This window comes from Equus przewalskii, chromosome 26, assembly GCF_037783145.1.
Source record: "Equus przewalskii isolate Varuska chromosome 26, EquPr2, whole genome shotgun sequence".
NCBI lineage: Eukaryota > Metazoa > Chordata > Mammalia > Perissodactyla > Equidae > Equus > Equus przewalskii.
This window is the reverse complement of record NC_091856.1, coordinates 35,107,327-35,130,956: the sequence shown is the minus strand read 5'-3', so window position 1 is coordinate 35,130,956 and position 23,630 is coordinate 35,107,327. Positions and strand designations below refer to the sequence as shown.

The following is a 23,630-nucleotide window of genomic DNA, read 5'->3' as shown; positions in this document are numbered from 1 at the left end:
CTCAGGCTTTGGGACTAGTCCCCAGGCCAAGTGGAAGCTCCTTTGCCGGATGGGTTTGTCCAGGTGTATCAGAAGTGGTCCTCGCAGACTCGTTACAGTCGAGCTGGTCCTCCGTAGTTTTTCTGTTGAGTCTGTTTCAGCGTTGTCCCCCCAAAACCCTTAGGGATAGGGCAATGAGTCTGGGGGGGAACCTCTAGTTGTGACTCCCCTCGGGATTTAGAGCCTCTTCTTGTGCTGGCAGTGCTGATTCTAATGCTGCGCCTGAAAGGTGTTTTCTTCTTGCTTGACCTTTCCTTCTACAGACGGACACCGATGTCCTCGTCCTCACAACAGGCGTCTTAGTGTTGATAACCATGCTACCCATGATTCCACAGTCAGGGAAGCAGCACCTTCATGATTTCTTTGATATTTTTGGCCGTCTTTCGTCATGGTGTCTGAAGAAACCAGGTAGAGATCTCTGTATGTACCTGTCATACCCTACCAGGTGAATGCTTTCATTATTGATTAACAGGTCGTGAGCTGTAAGGGAAGGACATGTAGAATTTTATAGCTGAAATGGGTGGCTGTCGGCAGTTGGGTGAGGAAATACCTTGGGTGCATCCACTGTAGGCACAAATAAGAAGCATGACTATTGAGATACCTTCCTTATTCTAGTGACTTAAAAGGATTAGTTGTCAGAGAAACTGAGTGGTAGGGTGTAAAACTTCCTGATTTTCAGTAAACTGAAAAACAAATTCAATCTATGTCATAGTAGTATAAGACTAAGCTTGTGGAACATTTGTGTCTTACTCTGCTGTTCTGTTGTGGCAGAACACCAACTTTGGTTCTGAGAACCTGTTCATTGTATATGTAGAAGGAAGAGGGAAATGCAGCATTTCCTACTTAGTATTCTCGTTTTGAACACAGTGGGATTTTTTTTGCACATCGGCAGGTAGCACAGCTCTATCAAAAGGATTCAGAGGCTATAAGCATGTGAAATTTAGAATCTTTTGGAAATCCCAACATGAGATATTCCTGTGGAAAGGGTGGAATGTGTAAGCCCTGTGCAACTGAATACTGTGGCTTCCTGTACAGGTTTAAGTTAATAAGTGTAAGGCCCATATGATGCCAGCTTATTTAGTATGCTCCTGTTTGGGGGAGGGGAAGGGTCTGTCCATTATTATGGAGGAGCTTTATGTATACTGTGGACTTGGGGGTTTCCATAGGGTCTAGATAAGGCTAGATTAAGTTTTAAATTTTTCCTGCTCTTTTAGCTCCTTAAGCTAATTTCAGGATGATAGTTTTATCATTCTATAGTTACAAATCTGCATAGCTCAGACTACATATTGATTGTGAAACAGTCTCACATGTTTGTTCCACACATATTTGAATGCCTGTCATGTCCTAAGCACAGTGTGAAGTACTAAGGGTACAGAGGTGAGTGAGACAGTGCTGTTCTCAAGAAATGCACGCTGACTAGGGCAATGGAGAAGCAGAATTACAAATTTCACGGAGAGCAACTATCATTATAAACGTAGTTCTGGGGGCTGGCCCGGTGGCATAGCGGTTAAGTGCACACGTTCCACTTCAGTGGCCTGGGGTTTGCCAGTTCGGATCCTGGGTATGGATATGGCACTGTTTGACAAGCCATGCTGTGGCAGATGTCCCACATATAACGTGGAGGAAGATGGCACGGATGTTAGCTCAGAGCCAGTCTTCCTCAGCAAACAGAGGAAGATTGGCAGGAGATGTTAGCTCAGGCCTAATCTTCCAAAAAAAAAAAAAGGTACTTCTGTATTGTGAGAACGTCTGGGGTCCATTTTAAGGGATGACTGGAGAGGAGGGCTGAGATCGGATGAGTAAGTGTGTTTATGGGTCACTCTAAGTAGACTGGAGTTTATCCAAAGGCCATAGGAAGCCATTGAAGGATTTTAAATGGGAGTGTCTGGTGTGTTCGTACTTGCGTTTTAGAAAACCACACTCTCTTGTTCTCTTTGGAGCGAGGTGGGAGTATGCGTAAGTGAAAAGTTGTGTTGGCAGCCCCGCATTCATGTCTGTTTTATGCGCATCGTCTTGTGTCCAGCTAAGAGTCTCCTCTCAACGGTTTCCTTTTTTAGGCCATGTGACAGAAGTCTATCTTGTCCATCTCCATGCCAGTGTTTATGCTCTCTTTCATCGCCTTTATGGAATGTACCCTTGCAACTTTGTCTCCTTTCTACGTTCTCACTACAGTATGAAGGAAAACTTGGAGACTTTTGAAGAAGTGGTCAAGGTAAATGAAAACTGCTCATTTATTTGATACTTAGCATACTCTGTAGATAGGCTGCATATATATCTTTTGTATGAAGTGCTAGACAGGGAAATTTTGAAAAGAAATTCAGTCTTTCCCTCAGTCTGCTCCACCCCGCTTCCCTGCAGCCCTAGGCAATCACTGATCTACTTTCTGCCTTTATAGGCTTGCCTTTCCTGGACATTCCATTTAAATGGAGTCATATAATATGTGGTCTTTTGTGACTGGCTTCTTTCACTTAACACAGTGTTTCCAAGTTCATCCATGTTGTAGCACGTATCAGTACTTAATTCCTTTTTATTGTCAAATAAATATTCCGTTGTGTGGGGATACCATAGAAATTAAGCCTTTTATAATTTGTCAACCCAAACTCTTCTAGCCAATGATGGAGCATGTGCGAATTCATCCGGAATTAGTGACTGGATCCAAGGACCATGAACTGGACCCTCGAAGGTATAGAAACTAAACTAGCACAGAATTTTACAGAATTTCTTGAGATTGAAAATGTGGTCTAGGAGATGTCTCTACTGAGGTCTTATTTGGGAATATAGGTTCTTCTACTCATAGAATTGTTCCTTTTTGAAGAACTTGTACAGCAGAAACTTTATATGAGTCTAGAACATGTTCCTCCTGGAGAATTAAGAACTCAGTTAGCCAAGTAGAGGAGGCTGCAGTGCAGATAAACCTGCCTTGCAGAGCCCTGGGAGGGCTTGCAGCTAAGTGGCACCAGTGATTATGTGAGGCAGGAGGTGAGGTGTGTGGTTGAAAACAAGTGGGCTGTGGAAAGTCTGGATATCCAGTGGTTGGACTCCCTGGGTCCCTTTGTCCATCCTGTATAGCCAGGCAACTACCGTGATCCATGGGCCCTACAGAAGTTCCCAGGTTTATTCTCTGGAGAAACTGAGCCTGCGAGCCCCTGATAGAGGATGCCAGGCGGGACAGAGGGTGGAGCTGAGTCAAGACTGAAAAGCAGGGCATGAAATGAAGTTTTACGCACTACTTTTCTCTGCCTGGCAGCCAGGCTTATGCTTTCCAGGCAGGGACTGGAGCCTTTCTGGGGAAACCAATCCACAGATATTGACATTTGGGGATCTCGCACTGGCTGGCTCACTGCCTGATCTCCTTGCAGTAAATCTCATCTCTCCGCAAACCTACCCTCTGCCATGCAGAGGCTCAGTCAGCTTAAAGAACTTCCTGTGAGATACGTGTAGTGAAGTCTAGAAAATGTGTATGTAAAGTGTAGTAACAAAACATGAATACCTGTGTTCGTAGCCCCCACCCAGCTTACAAAATGGAACCTTACCCTCCCCAGTTACCACCATCTCTTCTCCCCGTTCCCTGTCCCACCTCAGAGACAACGACTTTTCTTGCTTTTATGTTGATCATTCTCTTGCTTTTTAAAATAATTTTACCACATGTATTGTTTGGTTGTGAAAAGCTAATTAGGAAGCAAAGCCTGGGTAAGGAAAGGGCAGTCTTGTCACCATTAGATGAAGGTTCCCAGGAGACGAGAGGAAGAACCTCTCATGTCTGAGTGTCTGAGTTTTGGTCCACTTCTCCTTCCTTGAGAGTTTTCAGGAGCCCCTTCTGGGGAAGTTCAGTGGGCAAGGACATGCATGAGTCCTGAGAAACATAAGACTTAACCCCAGTCAGAGCAGCTGCCAAGGCCTATCACCAGAGCCAGGTCCTGGATGTGCAGAGAGAGCAGACTGCTCTGTTTCCTGCTTCCAGGAGTAGGTCAGAGCGGAAGCCTTCTGTGGGATGAGATGAATGTCCTCCGCTGATCCAGGCGGAGAGGGAGAAGAGGAGCTTAATCAGTGCATAATAAAGACAAAGTACAAAGTCGTCTAGGCCAGGGTCACTTAGACGCTCTGTCCCTCAGGTAAAAAGATAGGATAGTGGCAGTGGGAACCTTAGTGATGGCCCGCAACACGCCTGTCTCTTGGCATGTCTATTCTGACCTGGACAGGTGTCTTTTGTGCCTTAGGGCACAGCTGTCTGTCATCTTATTCTCTGGGACTTCCCTTTGCCTCTCTTCTGTGCAGGATCTCCCATTTCCTGTGTCTTACATCTTCTTTCTTGATTTGCTCTAGTTTTCATGGAATACATCCTGGAGTAACTTTTAGAGAAAGGAAGCAGTTATTTGGCTGGGCATAGACTTCTAGGTAGGGAGTTATTTTCATTCAGCAATTTGAAGGCATTATTCCGTTGCCAGCTTGCTTCCATTGTTGCTCTTGAAATCCAAAGACATTCTGATTTCTGATCATCTGTATTTGCTGTATTTTGCTCTGTGGGAGCCTGTAGAGTCTTCTCTTTGTTCTCATAATATTCCGAAATTTCCTAGTGATGTCCCTTAGTATGAATCTGTTCTCATTGTTCTGTCTGGAAACTCTTATCTTTAAGTTCTAGAAAATTTTCTTTAATTATTTTGTGCTTGATTTCCTTTCCTCCGTTGTCTGTCTGGAACTCCTAGTGTTCAGATTGGGACCTACTGGAGTGTTCTCTGCTTTTCTTTGCTCTCCTGTTTTTCCTTTCTGCTCTTTTATTATACTTCCTGAAGATTTACTTATGTTCAGCTTTTAATCCTTCTATCATAGTTTCATTTCTATCCCCATGTTTTTAATATCTAAGAGCTCTTTTTTGGTCTTTGAATGCTGCTTCTTTATAGTAGCCTGTTTTTGTTTCATGGATGCAATCTCATGTCTTTGAGAATCTTGATAGTTGTTTGGTTTTGGGGTTTTTTTTTTAGGTTTTCTTTTCCCTACATAATCTGTTTCTTCTGAGGTGCTTTTTTGTTGTTCTTTTTAAATTGGTGAGGCAAAAATATGGTAATCTGCTTCTGTTTGGGTGAGGAGACTAAAAAGCTCTGGTCATGGTGTGGGTCCTGCTGACTTTGAGCTTGCTTGTATGTTGATCTGAGCATCTATTGGGGACACTGATGTCAGTATTGTTTTCCTCTTTAACTGGTCACGTTTTTTTTGAGAAGAGTCTTCTGCTCTCTAGCCTGGGGAGAGTCTGGCTGCTGCTGGGAGAAAAGGCTGGTGGTGGGGAGGGGTCAGTGGTCTTGGCATTCAGGATGTACAGTCTCACTTAATCCCTTTGTTTGAATGATACTCAAGCCTCAACTATTTCTGGAGTAGCTCTGTCTGAAAACTCTCTGTTTGTCTGTCTGCAGAGAATAGTCCAGATTTCTGATGAGGAAAGGGCTGCTGCTGGGAGCACAGAGTTGAGGGGATATCTTGGGAATTCAAGTGCTCCTCAAATAGCTGTTACTCCATCTTCCTGTTTTCAGCTGCCCTCACCTACCTGTCAGTCATCTCCAGTGCCAGAAGTACTTGATGCTATCAATTCTTTAGCTTTTTAAGGACTCTGCAGTGTAAATCAGGTTGACTTTTAGCTTTGAAACATCAGCAGCTTAAGATTTTGCTTTCTTTGATTTACTAAGTCAGTTAGCGTTTGCCTGTCTGCTTTCCCGTTTCAAAAACTTGTGGTGCTATTCTCTCTTCTCCCATTCTTCGTGTAAGTTTATATTTAAAAGCAAACAAATAAATTCTTAACTATGGACTCAGTGGGGTTTTGGGAGGCTGTACACTTGGCTGTGTATGTTCAATCTACTGTATTAGCTTGGAAGCCTCCTAGGTCAACTTCCTGAGCCTCACTCACCTTGGATATGCAGGGAGTATCTGGATTTTGAAGAAAGCTGTAACACAAAAGACAAGAAACCAACGTAGAGAGGAGAAAGAGCTAGAAAGGAAAAATGACAATACAGAGAGCAGAAGAAAGTGTCTAGAATAGCTACAGAGATGAGGCATTTATTTGTGCATGTAAGGTCAGAATGCCACAGAAGGGAACATTGAGAGACTAAAGAAGGAACTCTTGAAAATTAAAAATGATAGCCAAATTAAACATTTCAGTAAAAGAATTGGAAGATAAAATTAGGACTATCTTAGAAAACAGAATCAAAGGATAGAGATGAATAACATGAGATGAAAGATAAGAAATTTAAATTAGTTGAGAAAGTCCAACATCCAATAAAAAAGTTAAAAAGAGAGGAGAAGACTTTGGTGAGGGAAGAAATGGTGAGAGAAAGAATACAAGAAAACTTCCCATACAAGCACAAATAATGCAAGCAAATAGAATAATCTAAGAATTGAGGGACATGAGTTTCCAGATGAAGGGGCTTACCTAGAGCCCAGCTCAGTCAATGAAAAAGAATGCTACCGAGTCTCAGCGTGAAATTTCAAAACACCAGGATAAACCTTTCAGAGAGAAAGATCAGAAATCAGAATGGTTTTAGCTTCTGAAACACCTTCAAAATTGAGAGAAAAAGGTTTCCAACTTAGAATTCTCTCCCTAGCTCAATTGCCTATCAAGTATGAGACATTGTTAGATAAGCAAGGACTCAAATTTACCTGCTGTATACCCTTCCTTAGCTAACTACTGGAGCATGTGTTCCACCACAACTAGAGTAAAATGAAGGAAGCCATAGAGTCCAGGAAATGGGGACCTGACTTAGGACCACGGTCAAGGGAAGTCTCAGGATAACACTGTGCAGCGGTGCTAAGAACAACCGGTCCAGCCTGACGTGGGAGAGGGGGGCTCCAGAACGGAGCTCTTTAAGCAGAGGGAGAATAATTCTAGTAGACTGTTTGCATATCATTATGTAAAAATTATATTAGGCATTGTTTCAGAGCTGGTAGAGTAAGTTTAGGAAGAATTAGTAATAGATACACAGAGGAAGACTGAGGAAAAGAAACAGAAAAATTCAAACTCCAGGACAAACTAAATTGAACAAAAAAAATATTATCATAGTATACTCTTCAGCTCAGCCATGACTAGTAGTACTTACATAGTCAGAATAATTGTTGAAAACCGATTTTGAAACCATCAGCGATATACTTATTTTGAGAGCAGTGGGGAGAAGGGAAAAGGATATGGGAAAGTGACCTAAATCCTCATGTACCATAATAGGAAGTTAAGAGATGATGTTTAAAATTCATACATCAAGAAATTTAAAGTTATGGCATATTCTTTAGAAATATGTAGGTAGTGTAACAGTTCGGCTAATGAAACTGGAAGCAGCTGCCAGAGTGGTTGAGGGGAGAGGCATGGGAGGTACCTTTTAATACTATATTGACTTCTTAAACTACTGTATTTCATTGAATCTAAGATGCCATTGCATATAGGATGTACTTAGATTTTATGTATATCTGAGAAATTAAAAAATGCCAAATAAACTAACACACAACTGATTAGACTATACTTCCCAGTTTCAGAGATATTAAAATATGAAAAGTCCCTTTAAGAATCAAGAAAATATTGTAAGTGGAAATCTTACTTTGATTAAAATAAAACATTTAGATGTATTCCTACTTTATTATGATTCTCATTTTCTTCTCTAAAATCAATCTTCCTATGTGTACATACGCATCCTGACTCTTGCTCTCACTTAATCACTTTCCAGTCATGCTGAGAATACGTAAAGAGGAGACTGCCACCCATAACACAGGTATCTCAGCCAGCGAGAACCTGCATAGTGACCAAAGATGCAACTCTAAGATTGAAGGCTTCCTGTAGGGCTGCTGCCTTATCTTCTCTCCAGGCCCTGGGGTCTTTTGTTCTGTATTTAATCCCACATTTTCAGCATCTAAGATTTAATGATGAGCATTCTAAAACAGTTGTGTAGGATCGGATGTTTTATGAGGGCAAACCCATGGAGTGCCCTTACTGCTGCTGGGCTGTTTTTCTGTCAACTTTGAAATGTGATGATAAGAATCTCTGTTGGATTGCTAATTACATAGAAATATATATGGTGAAATTGTGTTGTCTGAGAGACAGTTTATCCTCGAGCAGGTAAATCTTGTACGAATTATTAGGGCTTTGTAGAACATTTGGCAAATACTGAACAGGTGAAAGAAGAAAAGAAATTTTATCCATACCTGCAGTTCTTTTAATTTGAATACTTAGTGTGGTCGTATCTATCTATCTGTGGGTGTATCTCTGAGTAATTTTATATCCTTTATTCATTTAAGATTATATCCTGAACATTTTAGGTCACTTACTAATTTTTGAAAGCATGATTTTTTTTTTTTTTTTAAGATTTTATTTTTTCCTTTTTCTCCCCAAAGCCCCCCGGTACATAGTTGTATATTCTTTGTTGTGGGTCCTTCTAGTTGTGGCATGTGGGACGCCGCCTCAGCGTGGTTTGATGAGCAGTGTCATGTCCGCGCCCAGGATTCGAACCAACGAAACACTGGGCCGCCTGCAGCGGAGCGCGCGAACTTAACCGCTCGGCCACGGGGCCAGCCCCTTGAAAGCATGATTTTTAAAATCAACTTTAGTAAGGTCTAATTTACATACAATAAATTCATCAATTTTGTTAAGTTTTGATGAAAGTCACAATCAGGATAAAGAGCGTTTCATTGCCCAGAAAGTTCCATCATGCCCTTTGTGGTCAGTCCCTTCCTCACTCCTGGTGGCCATCGACCTGCAAGCATGCTGCTTCATGGTAGTGTAGTAAGTTTCCTCTCTAGAGGGCCTCCCTTTGGGTTCTTCCCTCTCCTCTGTCTATCACGAGCGGTGCTGTGCTCATTGTTGCTGTACATCTTGATGTACGTCTATTTCCATACATTTCCATAAATTCTTAGAAGTGGAACTGTGGATCATATAACGGGAATCTTTGGACAATTTTTTAAGTATCCTTGTAGGCATTCTCTAGGTTTGAGTCTGTCTGTGCCATATTCTGGTCTGGGGATGGATCAGAATCCTGAGGCTTCGACAGGTGAGCTTAAATAAGCCTCAGTCACCTGGCAGTGTCCAGGTCTCCCTGTTCTTTGATTGCCTTTGTTCCAAAGGGGATTGTTCCCCTGGTGACTGGTCTGCATAGTTTGTGTTCTACTTTGAGGCTATGACTAGTCTTTTGTGGATGAAATTTTTGTTTCAGATTAGTTTCTGATAACTTGATATAACCATTTTAATAGGGAAGGTATAGGTTTGTAAAATGAATGGCTGATTCTTTATGTACTAGCACTGTTTACTACTTGAGCTTATGTGGTTCTGCCTTGGTCTTCGCTAATCATAGTTCAGGGGCTGGCCTGGAGTTAGCACTCTTAAGTATTTGATTGTTTGATTGAATGGATCACAGCTTGCATTTCTTGCCTTTCATTGCCTTTTACAGGTGGAGGAGATTAGAAACACATGATGTTGTAATAGAGTGTGCCAAAATCTCTCTGGACCCTACAGAAGCCTCATATGAAGATGGCTATTCTGTGTCTCACCAAATCTCAGCCCGCTTTCCTCATCGGTCAGCTGACGTCACCGCCAGCCCTCATGTTGACACGCAGAATAGCTATGGTAAAAAGTGACTTTGGTACTTATCTGCTTTACAACTTTGTCTCTGGAAAGCACTGTTTATTTTCATTGACTTTGTTTTCTTTTCCTAGAATAAGACTTAGTTCAGCTCCTAGGAACTGTTTCCCAAATATTTAAAATTTGAATTTGCCTCCATTTTCTCCTGATTAAGCCCTCCTTCAAGTTTAATTGAGAGCCCTGTGTCATTGATCTCCTACCTGATAGTATGCCAGCAGACTTGGGGATGTGTCTTCAACACGTAAAGGGAAAATGGTTTGAAGATTTGACTTCTGGGCCCCTCCTCATAAGAGAATCTTTCTACTTTGCAGATACTTCCAGTGAGGCCCTCTGGGCTGTAGTGTTGACACAGTTTGAAGGAGTCTGGGCAATTTAGAATTGGTTTCATATAAAAGTTGGGCTTATCTGTAGATAGCAGCCACTGGAGTTGCCATCCAGGTTGAGCTTTTTCAGGTTATCCTGAAGCTTAACTAGACATCAAACCTTACTGAACTTTATTTCCAGAGTGTTTAAGAACCTTTTAAATGTTACTGTGTCTTCAAGGATGTCAGGAGTCCCCTCACATTTTTTAAATATAGAGAATTGAATAGTATCAAGTGGGCCAGGGGACCATACTTTTTTTTTATCAGGATATTCTAAAACCACACACTAACCCCATGTATTCTTTCCCTTTCATTTTAGGGAGTGCAACTTCTACCCCTCACTCCATTTCTCGGCTGACATTGTCAAATACGCCAGGGCAGCTACCTCAGACTCTGAGTTCCCCACCGACACGGCTGTTAACTGAGCCGCCACAAGTATGGTGTCAAATAGTGTGCCTGCTTTCTTCTCTGCTTGCTGGTGATGCTGACCATTTGGGTCAGGATTTAGCATTTGGTTGGGAAAATCTCACACTGCTCATTTCAGGAGTTATTTTTAAGAATATGTGATATTAGCAAAGAAAGTTACTGTTGCCGCTCGAGTTTCTCTTGGAGTCTAGACTTACAAAATGCAACTGGTCTTTTTTTTAATTGAGGTAAAATTGGTATATAACATTATGTAAGTTTCAGGCATACCGCATTATAATTTGACATCTGTATATACTACACAATGATTACCACCAAAAGTCTAATTTCCATCCATCACCATAAAATTGACCCCCTTCACCCATTTTGCCCACCCCCCAGCCTCCTTCCCCTCTAGTAACCACCAGTCTGTTCTCTGTACCTGTGAATTTGTTTTCATTTTGTTTGTTCGTTTGTCTTGTTTTTTTAGATTCCACAGATGAGTGAAATCATCAAAATGCAACTTGTCTCTTGATAAAGCTTTAATAAGATGGCTTTTTCCAGTTGAAAAGGCTAAATTTAAAGTGACCGTGGGTCACAGACATAAACCTTGGGGATGATTTGGTATTCATTCCTCGTCGCTGACATGCCTTCTTAACTTCCCAGGCTACTCTTTGGAGCCCATCTATGGTTTGTGGTATGACCACTCCTCCAACTTCTCCTGGAAATGTCCCACCTGATCTGTCACACCCTTACAGTAAAGTCTTTGGTACAACTGGTATGTGTGTCTTAGGTTGGATTTGGTTGGTTGGTCTGGGCCTGCCTTTTATGACAAGGGACTGTCTCTTAGATCTAACAGTGAGTTTGGGGGCCTCTTGCAGCAGTAAGCCTGTTTTTGACACTTAATGCAAACCTCTGGGGCTTTCGGAACACGTACATGAACCTAAAAAAAAAAAAAACCTGATCATCTTCCCCAGAAAGCTAACTCTAGCAGCTTTCTTCCCAGTAATAATTAGCCTGAAAAAAATTCAGCAGTTTTTCTAAGGGTTAGGCTGATTGTGTATATTCTGTCTTTGTCTCTGTGCAGGTGGAAAAGGAACTCCTCTGGGAACCCCAGCAACCTCCCCTCCTCCAGCCCCGCTCTGCCATTCAGATGAGTATGTGCACATTTCACTCCCGCAGGCCACCACTACACCTGCCAAGAAGGTATGCTCGGGCTTGTCCCTCTCCCTAAGCACAGTGCCCCCTTGCAGCCTCACTTTGTGAAGCCTATTATGCTGGATAGACTTTTGACCTGAAATATGATGGGTGTGAATCAGAACAATTGAAAATAGACTAACCAGCTGCTCTCAAAGTGTGATCTGCTGACCCCTCGGGTCCCAAAACCCTTTTAGGCGACCCACTGGGTCAAAACTGCTTTCATTGTAATCTAAGTAAGCTGTTGTTTGCCTTGTTTACTGTGTTGGCATTTGCACGCATGGTACAGAAACAGTGGTGGGTGAAATGGCGGACCCGTCAGCACAAATCACGGCAGGCAGCACGCTGTCCTAGTAGCATCACGTTCTTCTTTGATGTGTTCTTTCAGTTTAAAAGAAGAAAAGAAAAACAATGCCACAACTTAAGACTGTTCTATAGAAAGCAGTAAAAATTATTATTATTTTTTTAAATTTTTATTTTTTTCCTTTTTCTCCCCAAAGCCCCCCAGTATATAGCTGTATGTTCTTTGTTGTGGGTCCTTCTAGTTGTGGCATGTGGGACACTGCCTCAGCGTGGTTTGATGAGCAGTGCCATGTCCGTGCCCAGGATTCTAACCAACGAAACACTGGGCCTCCTGCAGCGGAGCGCACGAACTTAACCACTCGGCCACGGGGCCAGCCCCAGTAAAAATTATTAATTTTATTAAATCTAGGCCTTTGAGAAGATATATATTTAATATTCTTTGTGATAAAATAGGAAATATGCATAAAGCACTTGTACTGCACACCCAAGCGTATTGGTCACCTCAAGCACTTGTGCAGTTATTTGAGTTGAGAACTGAACCAGCTGCTTGTTTCCATGGAGCATTAGTTTTGTTTGAAAGAACAACTAACTGACAAACTATGGTTATTCACACTTGAGTATTTGGCAGGCAGTTAGTTTCTTAAATGACGAACTGAGTCTGTCACTTCAAGATAAGCAACTGACAGTATTTTTTGCCAGTGATAAAATTTAACTCTCAGGTGTAATTAGAATATTAAAAACTGGTATCTGCCACCATGAGCTTGCTAGCTTCCCTGAGACTTTTATGATAAGATTGAAAAGTCTTGAGAAGCTTGGTTTATAATTTGAGTTTTTGCTGTTGTACAATGAAGTGTTTCAACATTTGGAAGATCTGCATAACTCCGTGAGCCAATATTTTCTAACTGTCCAGCGTTTGATGTTACAGAATCGTGTGTCGGTAAAAGGTACATTCAGAGTGCAAGGTAGACCAGTGCATTTTAACACAGCGTGAAAAGTTAATTGCCATAGTTTCAGGGGCCACGTTGTAAGTAACCTTTAAGAAATTACTCCTTGTCAGGTTTTGGTGCAATATCAAAAATGGTTATCCACAGTTAGCTGAAAAGTCTGTTAACATATGTTTACTTTTTACAACCACTTATCTGTGGGGCCCAGAATTTTCTTCATATCCTTTGCCCAGAATAACAAATTGCAACAGATTGAATGCAGAGGCAGATTGGAGAACCCGGCTTTCTTCCATTAAGCCAGATATTAAGGGAGATTGCAAAAATATAAAACAGCTCCCCTCTTCTCACCAAAGTTATTTTATTTTTGTTTTGGGAAATATAGTTAGTTTTCATAAAAGTATATGCTATTTATGTTTACATGTAATGAGTTTGTTATTTTTAAGTGAATTAATAAATATTTTTAACATTTCTGTTTTAATTTTTAATAAGTAACTATCAATAGATATAACCATATAAACAAAAATTCTTGGGATTCTCAATAATTTTTTAGAATATAAATGCATCCTCCGACCAAACAATTTAAGAACCACTGGGCTAAACTTTAACCTTTTTTATAATGTGCTAAAATTTTAGACATTTAGGATATTTGTCTTACATTAGAGAACATGTACACAATTTTCTGCTTTGTGATATAAATGGTACCTATCTTTTCAGGAAGAGAGAACAGATTCTGCAAGACCTTGGCTACATAGGCAACATCACCTTCCGAATGACAGAGGACCAGGTAAAATCTTTGGGTAACGCTAGACCTTTCTTCTCTCTTCTTGATAGGTTCTATGTGGAAACAAGGAAATTCTGAAACACTGCAAAACACTGAAGCCCGGAGATAGTGAAACATGTAATTAATTCTGAAAGCTAACCTCATAATAACATCAAAAAAAGCTTTTAAGCTATTGCAGTGAAGTACCTGTATTTTAAGCTGGTCAAACTGTGGTTTTATCTGTTCTCTGAGATATTAAGAGGGGAGAGTTTTGTTTTCTCTGGGGTTGTTTTTTGGTGCCTTTAATTAGATTATTTATATCTTAGCTTTCTGTAGTAGCTCCAGGAGACAGCCGTTTCCAGCCTTCTCTCCTCAGCAGGAGGAATCATTATAGGCATGTTCTATTACAGTGTAAGCAGTTTTACAGTTATGGGGATTACCAGCATATTCCTTTGACTTGACTTGTCTTTGTTTCTCTTTAGAAGAGCTACCTGGCAGCAAAGGTTCTGTCACTCTAAGTGATCTTCCAGGGTTCTTAGGTGACCTGGCCTCTGAAGAAGATAGTATTGAAAAAGATAAAGAAGAAGGTAACGTGTGTGGGATTCTGGGCTTGTACGAAATTGCTATGATATGATTAAACCCTCTTCTGCCCTAAAACCGGGATTTAGTATCCATGTTCACAGGCTTGTTTGGTTTTTCTTCTCTTGAGTAAGGAAGATGAGAGTTTTATTCTGGGTCCTGTGCCAGGCAAAGGGATACTGCTTTTTATCTGTCCCTCAGGGTGGCACATGGCAGCATGCAACCCCACACTGCCCAGCCTTACGCAAATGGCCTATTTACCATGATGTCTCTTGTCTCCCTCCCTTCTCTCAGCGGCAATATCTAAAGAACTCTCTGAGATCACGACGGCCGATGCTGAGCTCCTGGTTCCTCGAGGAGGTTTTGACTCTCCCTTCTACCGGGACAGTCTCCCGGGCTGTCCGCGCAAGACCCATTCAGCCGCCTCCGGTCCTCAGGGCACCAGTGCGAACCCTGAGCCTTTAAACTCCTCCCTGGACAAGCTCGGGCCTGACACACCAAAGCAAGCCTTCACTCCCATAGACCTGCCCTGTGGAGGCTCCGAGGAAGGCCCTGTCGGGAACAGGGGGCGCCAGGCTTCTCTGGAGACCAGTATCCTCACTCCCAGCCCTTGTAAAATTCCACCTCCAAGGGGAGCAGGCTTTGGAAGTGGGCAGCCTCCCCCATACGATCATCTTTTTGAGGTGGCATTGCCAAAGACCGCCCATCATTTTGTCAGCAAGAAAACCGAGGAACTATTAAAGAAAGCAAAAGGAAATGCCGAGGAAGACTCTTGGCCCTCTACCTCCCCAGTGGAAGTGCTGGACAGGCTGATCCAGCAGGGAGCAGATGCGCACAGCAAGGAGCTGAACAAGTAAGGCGCTTGCGCTGTTTCCTTTTTCTCTAAACATTCAATGTTGTTACAAAATACAGAAAGCAGAAGGATGGAAACAGGAGTCATTCTTTGTGCTCTCGTCAGAGGCAGCTGGTTCTCCTCTGTTTGGCCAGACGTCCATCCAGGCTGTTGCCTTTTCATATACATGAATGTATATATCCTCCATATGTGCATGTTAAACTGGGACAATTCTTAGATAACATTTTCTTTAAAAATGAGCTTTTAGGGGCTGGCCCGGTGGCACAGCGATTAAGTTCGCACGTTCCGCTTCGGCGGCCCGGGGTTTGCTGGTTCGGATCCTGGGTGGGGCCATGGTACCGCTTGGCATGCCATGCTGTGGCAGGCGTCCCACATATAAAGTAGAGGAAGATGGCACAGATGTTAGCTCAGGGCCAGTCTTCTTCAGCAAAAAGAGGAAGATTGGCAGCAGATGTTAGCTCAGGGCTAATCTTCCTCAAAAAAAAAAAAAATCCTTTATACATAGGCCGGTTTTTACTTTGAGGCAACTCAAATGCATTTGCAGTTGCTCTCTGAAAATTTGAGGATTAGGTTATGGTATTCTAATAATATAGGAATTTTTGTCACAGTGTCTCCTTCTCTAGCTACAGATTTTTCTTTTTCTATTTTGGTAACATAGTTCATTAAATGGAAGATAAAATCATCAGCATTTCAATGCAAGTTCAGGGTGGCCTGTCCCAGCCCCGGCCCCGCACACGAGCTTTCTTAGACAGAGAGCTCTGTGAGACGCTGTTCCAGCACTGCTTTGGTTCCCTTTCTCAAAGGTTACCCCGGGAGGGGATTTGGGAAGCGCTAGTCCAAAGTTTGAATCCTCGGCCGTTTCTAAACGGGTTCTTGGGAATGTTAGTTTTAATTTTTCTTCTATATAATAACCTAAGGTGGAATTTGACAGAGATTGTACTATTGAAGATTCCTCTTTTTGAATGAGGTTTGGTATAATAGGCTCAGGTAAATTACCTACTTTTTTCTTAAACTTGGCTGCTCCCTGTGTATTTCAACAGCGACGGTGGACAACAACTCTTGGTGTGTTCGATCACTCAGCGGCCTTGGCGAGCTGGCTGAGAAACATAGGCCGCAGCGTGATGTCCCAGTTAGGGCCTGTTGCTGGAGGCTTGGTCATGCTTAATGGGGGCATAACCCTTCCAGTCGCTGTATGGCTCCTCCTCTAACTCCATGGGGACTTTGAGTTTGGAACTGTCCTATGCCATTGCCCCTTTTGAACACAAGGAAGTGACCTAACCTTGCTCCAATTAAAAGTCCAGATAAGTGTTTTCTAGGTAAGATTGGTAACATTGTTACTCAAAACCTTTCTTCCTAGGTTGTCTTTACCCAGCAAGTCTGTCGACTGGACCCACTTTGGAGGTAAAGTTGTTACTTTAGCTCCACATCAGGCCCATTTGGATCCTGCTTGGTTGTTTCCTTTTCTGTCCTTGAAGGAGGTGTGCCCCATAGGAGACATCTCCCCTTTGCTGCTGCTCCAGCCAGGTCATCTGCTTGGCTAAATCGTATATCAAGTGTTGCAAGTCACCATTTCCTATTTTTGAAAAGTGACGAATATCACGAGCTTGAGAGTAGAAGTGCAGGAGGTGCAGACCTCACACCAGGCTGCCCTAGAGCGGACCCCAGTGGAGGCGGTGGTGCTGGAGAGGTCCTAGAGGAGAGCGGGCCCGGGAGGAAGAAAAGGAGTCTTCTGTAAATAGATAAATGTGTGCATATACATCTAGATACATGTACATCTCTCTCTATATATGCATTCGTTCTAGGTGTGTGGGGAAAAGTAAATATTCCCACATTATACCCCTTTGTGGTCCTTAAAAAGGGAGATAGGTAGTAAATACTTTTCCTCCCTCTCCTAAGGAATGACTCTGTTGGGAACCAAGTGGTCATTTGCAAAGTGATTGGTGGTTTGTTTCTTAAAGAATTGTGTTTCTTAAGCTAACAGAACCGTGGGCAGGGGCTTCATTGAACGATATGTAAAAGGCATCTCTGCCACCCTCCCTCTGCTTTAAAATCAGGCTCTCCTCCCTCAGATGAGATCCGCACTCTCCGTAACCAGTTGCTTTTACTGCACAACCAGTTGCTCTACGAGCGTTTTAAGAGGCAGCAGCACGCTGTCCGGAACAGGCGGCTCCTCCGCAAGGTGATCAAGGCAGCGGCTCTGGAGGAGCACAATGCTGCCATGGTGAGCGTGCTGGGCCTGGGGGGAGGTGGGGTTCATGGCGTGTTCTGTTGTGGGTCCGCATGATGGTTTGTAAAGAGCAGCAGTTGAGCTGCGGTCTAGTTCTGCTGTCTGGTCTGCCTTGAGGCAGGTCATTTAGTCTCTGAGGTGAAGACGTGAGCAGCTAGATCTCTGAATTCCCTTGCAACTCTTGGAAACCGTGGGGATGAGTGATTCTTTGTGCTTGTTTCTTGGTAGTTGACTATGATGATAACAGAGTCAGAAGATTATTTTGTGTCTCCAATTGTGAAACCAGCTCTGCTGAAACTCTTTTATGGCAGAAAACTTGTGGCAGAGTTGTGAAGCCAGGCAGACCTGGAGATTGAGCCTTGGCTCTACCACTTATTGCCTTAGGAAAGTAATTCAGCCTCTCGAAGCCTCTGTTTCCCGTTGTATAAAAGGGGAACAATAATAGCGGCGCCTGCTTTTTCACTGCGGTGTTAGAAGTCAAGTCCGTGAGCACTTGCCCGGTGCCCGGCGCAGGGTGAGTGTTCAGTAACCCTTCATCACTCCCGCGCCCCTCGTCGGTTCCCTGTCTTAGAGGTCTTATTCCAGTGCTGCTGGTTGGGACTTGCGAAGGTATTGGGAACAAGGTGATCCCTGAGAAAAGTTCTGTAAGCAACTTAGGATCCTTTGCCAGTGTGAAATTTGGTAACCCTTGACTTAAAGCTGAATTAGACAGTAGTGAGCCGTCAGATTCTGGGCCTGTGGTTGCAGTTTCAGGGCAGCATATTACTGTTTAGAGGAAACATTTGCAGCATGGATTAAACTTGAGCGTCACTGCACATGTTGGAAGGCAGCTAAAATGATGGCATCTTTGGTCTCTGCTAGAAAGACCAGTTGAAGTTACAAGAGAAAGACATCCAGATATGGAAGGTTAGTCTGCAGAAAGAACAAGCCAGATACAGTCAGCTTCAGGAGCAGCGAGACACAGTGGTGACCCAGCTCCACAGCCAGATCAGACAGCTGCAGCATGACCGAGAAGAATTCTACAACCAGAGCCAGGAATTACAGGTACCACCTGCAGCCCCTGGCAGGGTCAGCCAAGAGAGGGCGTGAGTGCGCCTTATTGGTCTTAGCTGGGGTGAGCTGCTTCTCTCAGATCTGGCAGGTAGCTTTCACATCAGCATGCTTTATTTAGGCCTGACGTCTCTTAATTTGTGGCTCCCTTAGCACGTCAGTCATTTTTTCCCTGGCACTCTGCAGCCAGAAGAGACAACTAATAGTTCTGCTTATTAAGTACATCTAAATAACTTAGTGACAATTAGTAGCTGTTTGAAAATAGTACATATAAATGTTTTAAATTTCATTTTTAAATGACCACAATTACTTCCCAATGCCTTGTGTGCGCCTGTTGGGTACTGCATAGTCTCAGACCTTGGAATCAGATCGGACACTGATACCCTCATTTCCTGTTTCACATTGGTTTTTGCTTGGTGATTTTTATCGCAGTAACCACATAAAGCCCAGCTTTGCAAAGATATGACATCATCCACAGGCATGTAGCCCATCCAATACTGAAACTGAACTACCTCCAGTTAGTAGTTCACATGATGACCTACAGATGTCACTGTTTCTCTCAAAAATTTCAAATATCCCCATGGCACCGCTGTGAATTTGCTGTGTAGCCCCAGGGCTCTTTGGCACACAGTTTGGGAACTGTGGATCTAAGGTCTTTTTTTCTTTTGTTAAACAAATCAGGATCTCAGAAATCAACCGTAACTTACTTTTTAAAACTAAGAAGTTAAATACTGATGGCCCAAGAATATTAGAGCAACTGAGGAACTAGGCTTTCCCAATTCTCTGGGCCGACAGCCAGGTGGTGTGTGCCCTGGCCTGGCAGTGCTCTGTAACTTCATGGCACATCTCTTTGGGTAGACAAAGCTGGAGGACTGCAGGAACATGATTGCGGAGCTGCGCCTGGAATTAAAGAAGGCCAGCAGCAAGGTGTGTCACACCGAGCTGCTGCTCAGTCAGGTTTCTCAGAAGGTAAGAAATGGGGCGAGCTGGGCTTGTGCTCACACCACTTGCTGACCTTCTTCCTTCAGAGAGGACAAATGTATTACTTGAGTATCTATGTCAGGGGTTCCCGAAAGAGAATGATGCTGCCCCCCCGGGACATTTTTGGTGCCACTGACATTGAGTGGGCGGGGCTGGGGTGCCGCTAAGCATCCTGCAGTACACAGGACGGTCTCCTCAACAGAGAACTATCCGGCCTGAGCCCTGGTCTGTGTATATCCCAGGAACTCTTTCTTAGTACCTTATTTACGGAAATGTGAACAGTTTGTTCAGGTTTTTGAGTGATGATCCCTCCCTCTTTGGGGTCACTGCACTCTCTATAAATCACTTATTCAAGAATGGGTGGAGGGGCTGGCCCCGTGGCCTAGTGGTTGGGTTCGCATGCTCCACTGCAGGCGGCCCAGCGTTTCGTTGGTTTGAATCCTGGGCGCGGACATGTCATTGCTCATCAGACCACGCTGAGGCAGCGTCCCACGTGCCACAACTAGAAGGACCCACAACTAAGAACATACAACTGTGTACCGGGGGGCTTTGGGGAGAAAAAGGAAAAAATAAAAAATAAAAATAAAAAGAATGGGTGAGTTTTCCCTGGGGCATTATCCTCCTGGACCTGAGGCGCTGCTGTAGGGATATATGCACATACGTCTTCTCTAGGCACCCTATGGGTGACCACTTTTGATGTGGCGCATATGTACTTCTTCCCCTTTGCTTAGCGAAATTTTGAAGTGCACTTCTGTCCATTTTCCTTGTCCTTGGATGCCTTCATCTCCACCAGCCATTGTGTTAGGGAATTTGAAACCATGGGAGTTATTTATTCTGCCCCAGCACTGAAATGGCATGCTCCTAGCTGGTTCCCTGTTTAATGTCCATTTGCTAGTTTTGTGTTGTTGGATCTTTCACTTTGCTTGCATGTGTTTTGGTTAGCTCTCAAACAGTGAGTCAGTCCAACAGCAGATGGAGTTCTTGAACAGGCAGCTGTTGGTTCTTGGAGAGGTCAACGAGCTGTATTTGGAACAACTGCAGAACAAGCATTCAGACACCACGAAGGTATGCTGGGGCCTGGGGAGCCAGCCCTGGGTGGGAAGCCTGAGGACCCAGGCAGGGTGTCTGTGGCATGTCACGCACAGTGGCTTTATGAAGTGTTCCCTGAGAACTGGCGCAGCAGCCTTGGCGTCCGTTCCACCTCTCCCTGGTCTCCCTTTCCACAAGCCCTTTTCAGCCATCACATGCGCGTGTTTCCTCTAGTTGGGTTGCTTTGAAATTAAATCAGGTATAAATGAAAACACCTAATGGTAATTGGTACAGAGTAGGTGTTATAAGTGTTTCTCTTCTCTTATCCATTCCCCCTTTAAAGAGAGACAGACAGACAGAAAAAGGATGGGGAGCCAATTCTGTTTAACTTACTCTCAGGACTGTGGGAATATACTGGTATACATACTTTTCCTTCCTTTTAATGTTGACTCTAATTTCAGCAGATGATGGTTTAGTCCTTGCAACAAGGCCAACATTGGGATGATCTTACGTTAATTAGTGCCTCACTAATGGTGTTGAGGCAGAAGTTTTATGTCACTTTATAAATAGCCTCAGGTAATGTTAGTGAATGAGCTGGGAATGGAATTTTAATAGTAAATGCTCAGATGCTTCCTGTCACTAACTTCTCCATCACATATGGGCTTTCTTTTTAGGATTTCTTGGGCTTATGCTTTGTAAAGCATCTTTTCTGGCCAAATGTAGAGAGTAGTCTTAGAACCAGAGAGATTTAAATTTTCATAATAGAGTTACTCCTTATTTCTCAGCTCTTCTCAGCTCTCAGATTCAGAGTCCCTGTAGAAGGATGTTAAATGTGGAAGTTTCTCTAGAAACCAGCTACCACTTATTTTGGAGTGTGGCTCTGGAAAAAGAAAGAGGGGAAAACAGACCTAAGGGACAAGAGAACCTCTGAAAAAGCTTACTTAAATGCATTCCTTACAAAGGATAGATAGATTGGCTTATGTGGTGCTGTCTTTTGGTTGGAACACTTGTACTCTTGGGGCCTCGAGCAAGCCCTTGACCTCTTTGGGCCCTGTTTCACTGTTCATAAAATGGGTGTGATGATACTGACTTGTAACAGGATAGCTTCAGTTGTAAGCAGCAACAAAAAAAGAAACTAGACTGGCTTAACAATACAGAGTTTCATTATTTCACTTGAGAAGATGTCCTGAGGCTGGTGAGTTCCAGGTTGGTCAAGTCAGCAGTTTAGAGACAACATCAAGGAGCCCGGTTCTTTCCACTCTTCTGTGCTGCCTGACCTATTGTGTCAACCTTGTCCTTGGGCTAGCTGTGCTCATGGTTGCAAGGTGAGTGCCACAATTACAGCTATCACAGGTAGATGCCATGATGTCCTGTGGAAGAGGAGAGCACCGCTTCCTTCCAATCTCTCTGAGGAAGGAAACCTTTCCCAGGAACCCTCCGCCAGGCTTTCTGCCCTTGTGATTGGCCAGGATTGTGTCGTGTGCCCATCCGTAGCCCAGTCATTGCCTTGAACCTGTCAGGATCTGCCCCTGAACCTGGAGCTAGTTCAGTCCTCTTGTTCAGTCAAGTGGAGGGAGGAGGGCTGGGTATCTGAGACTCAGGTGGGGGATGGCTGGTAGGTGTTGGGTGTAGCACCTCATGCGATGGTTGTGAGGGTTAGTGAAGTGGCATGGGCGTTCCTAGTTCAATGCTTTGTTTGATTCTCCATAAATAACTACTGCCACTTATGACAAAGGTCTGATTTGTTCACCTAACCTGTGTTAAAGTTTGGAGCTATTAGGGACAGCTGTGATGACTGCATTATCTGGTGCCCAGTTCTGAGCTTAAATTACAGCATTCTACGCTGAGGAAGTGTTGGGTTCACTACTCATCTCCGAGGCAGGGGTGCCTTCATGGAAGCCCATCTCCTTGCTCCTTATGGTTTATTATCTTTTTTAAAACAACAAATGTGTGGTAAACTTTATGTGATGTATATTTACTTATGTGTGTTTTACCACAGTAAAAACATAGCACACATGTAACACGTGTTTGTTAGAACAGTATCCCTTTCACCTCTTTCCTGAGCACTGGTGTGTACTTGCTCTGGGTTTTGAGCTGTTTTGATTTGTCAGCAGGCAGGCTGTTGTCAGGGTACCTGATCTGCAAGTGCTTTGCCTGAGCAAACCTGCTCTCTTCGTGTTGCATTCTCTAGCTGTGCCTTAGCCAGTGTTAGGAGAGAGAGAAGAATGTGAAAGAAAACAAATGACCCACAATAGTACTGCATTGAAATTAAAACTGAATTTTGGCATAGTTTCATTTGCTGTTTTGTGAATATATATGTTTACATAGTTGATCATATTATTTACATGATTTTATAGTCTGCTTTTTACTGATACATATAATTTTTTAAAACTTATAAGATGTACTTTCATTTACTTAACTATTTCCTTGACAGCAAACCTAACAGTGTTTCCAGTTTTTTTGTTCTAAATATGCTGTGATGATTATTTTTGTGCCAAAATGTGTATTCTGTTTCAGATGATTTCCTTAGGGATAGATTTCAGGGAAGGGTTACTAGGTTAATACTTACTGCTAGCTTCCTTTCCAGAAAGTTGTACTAGTTTATATTTCCACCAACAGTGTACTAAAGTACCTTCTCACTGCTTATTACCTTGACTTTTCAAAATCTATATGGCATGTTCATTTTCTAAAAGTACTAACTCCAATCCATTTTTTAGGAAGTGGAAATGATGAAAGCTGCATATCGGAAAGAACTAGAAAAAAACAGAAGCCACGTTCTCCAGCAGAATCAGAGGCTCGATACCTCCCAGAAACGGATTTTGGAACTGGAATCTCATTTGGCCAAGAAAGACCACCTTCTTTTGGAACAGAAGAAATATTTAGAGGATGTCAAACTCCAGGCAAGGTAATTTTATTGGCAAAAGTTTTTGCACTGATGTATTCTTTGTTAAGTGGAACGTCCCATATTCTGGGGTGGTCTGTATCTTTCAGAGGACAGCTGCAGGCCGCAGAGAGCAGGTATGAAGCTCAGAAAAGGATTACCCAAGCGTTTGAATTGGAGATCTTAGATTTATATGGCAGGTTGGAGAAAGATGGCCTCCTGAAAAAACTTGAAGAAGAAAAAACAGAAGCAGCTGAAGCAGCAGAAGAAAGGTAGGAACAGAGAATTGGCATCACGGGCCTTGTCATTAAGCTCCCGCTAACAGAACAATGACAGCATCGTGTGGTGTTCAGAGCAGTTCCGGCCTGATTAGACAGGGCTGCAGCACTAAGCTCCCCCTGTTCCAGAGCAACACCTGACTGCCC

General features: G+C 43.2%; 1 protein-coding gene across 6 annotated transcripts in view; it reads left to right on the top strand.

The window, feature by feature from the left end:
* The window catches only part of TSC1 (TSC complex subunit 1), a 51,185-nt gene that overhangs the window by 21,435 nt on the left and 6,120 nt on the right, over window positions 1–23,630 (top strand). For 4 of the 6 annotated variants that reach the window (XM_008524346.2, XM_008524348.2, XM_008524345.2 and 1 more), the window contains exons 6-22: window positions 303–447; window positions 2,097–2,251; window positions 2,649–2,722; window positions 9,447–9,622; window positions 10,319–10,434; window positions 11,068–11,179; window positions 11,489–11,607; window positions 13,560–13,629; window positions 14,088–14,192; window positions 14,479–15,037; window positions 16,395–16,438; window positions 17,092–17,258; window positions 18,126–18,308; window positions 19,173–19,283; window positions 20,238–20,360; window positions 23,042–23,229; window positions 23,316–23,477. In XM_008524346.2, coding sequence (XP_008522568.2) covers window positions 303–447; window positions 2,097–2,251; window positions 2,649–2,722; window positions 9,447–9,622; window positions 10,319–10,434; window positions 11,068–11,179; window positions 11,489–11,607; window positions 13,560–13,629; window positions 14,088–14,192; window positions 14,479–15,037; window positions 16,395–16,438; window positions 17,092–17,258; window positions 18,126–18,308; window positions 19,173–19,283; window positions 20,238–20,360; window positions 23,042–23,229; window positions 23,316–23,477 — 2,609 coding nt within the window. The remainder of the gene's footprint in view (window positions 1–302; window positions 448–2,096; window positions 2,252–2,648; window positions 2,723–9,446; window positions 9,623–10,318; window positions 10,435–11,067; window positions 11,180–11,488; window positions 11,608–13,559; window positions 13,630–14,087; window positions 14,193–14,478; window positions 15,038–16,394; window positions 16,439–17,091; window positions 17,259–18,125; window positions 18,309–19,172; window positions 19,284–20,237; window positions 20,361–23,041; window positions 23,230–23,315; window positions 23,478–23,630) is intronic. The other 2 variants (XM_070595416.1, XM_008524349.2) reach the window with 1 other exon arrangement.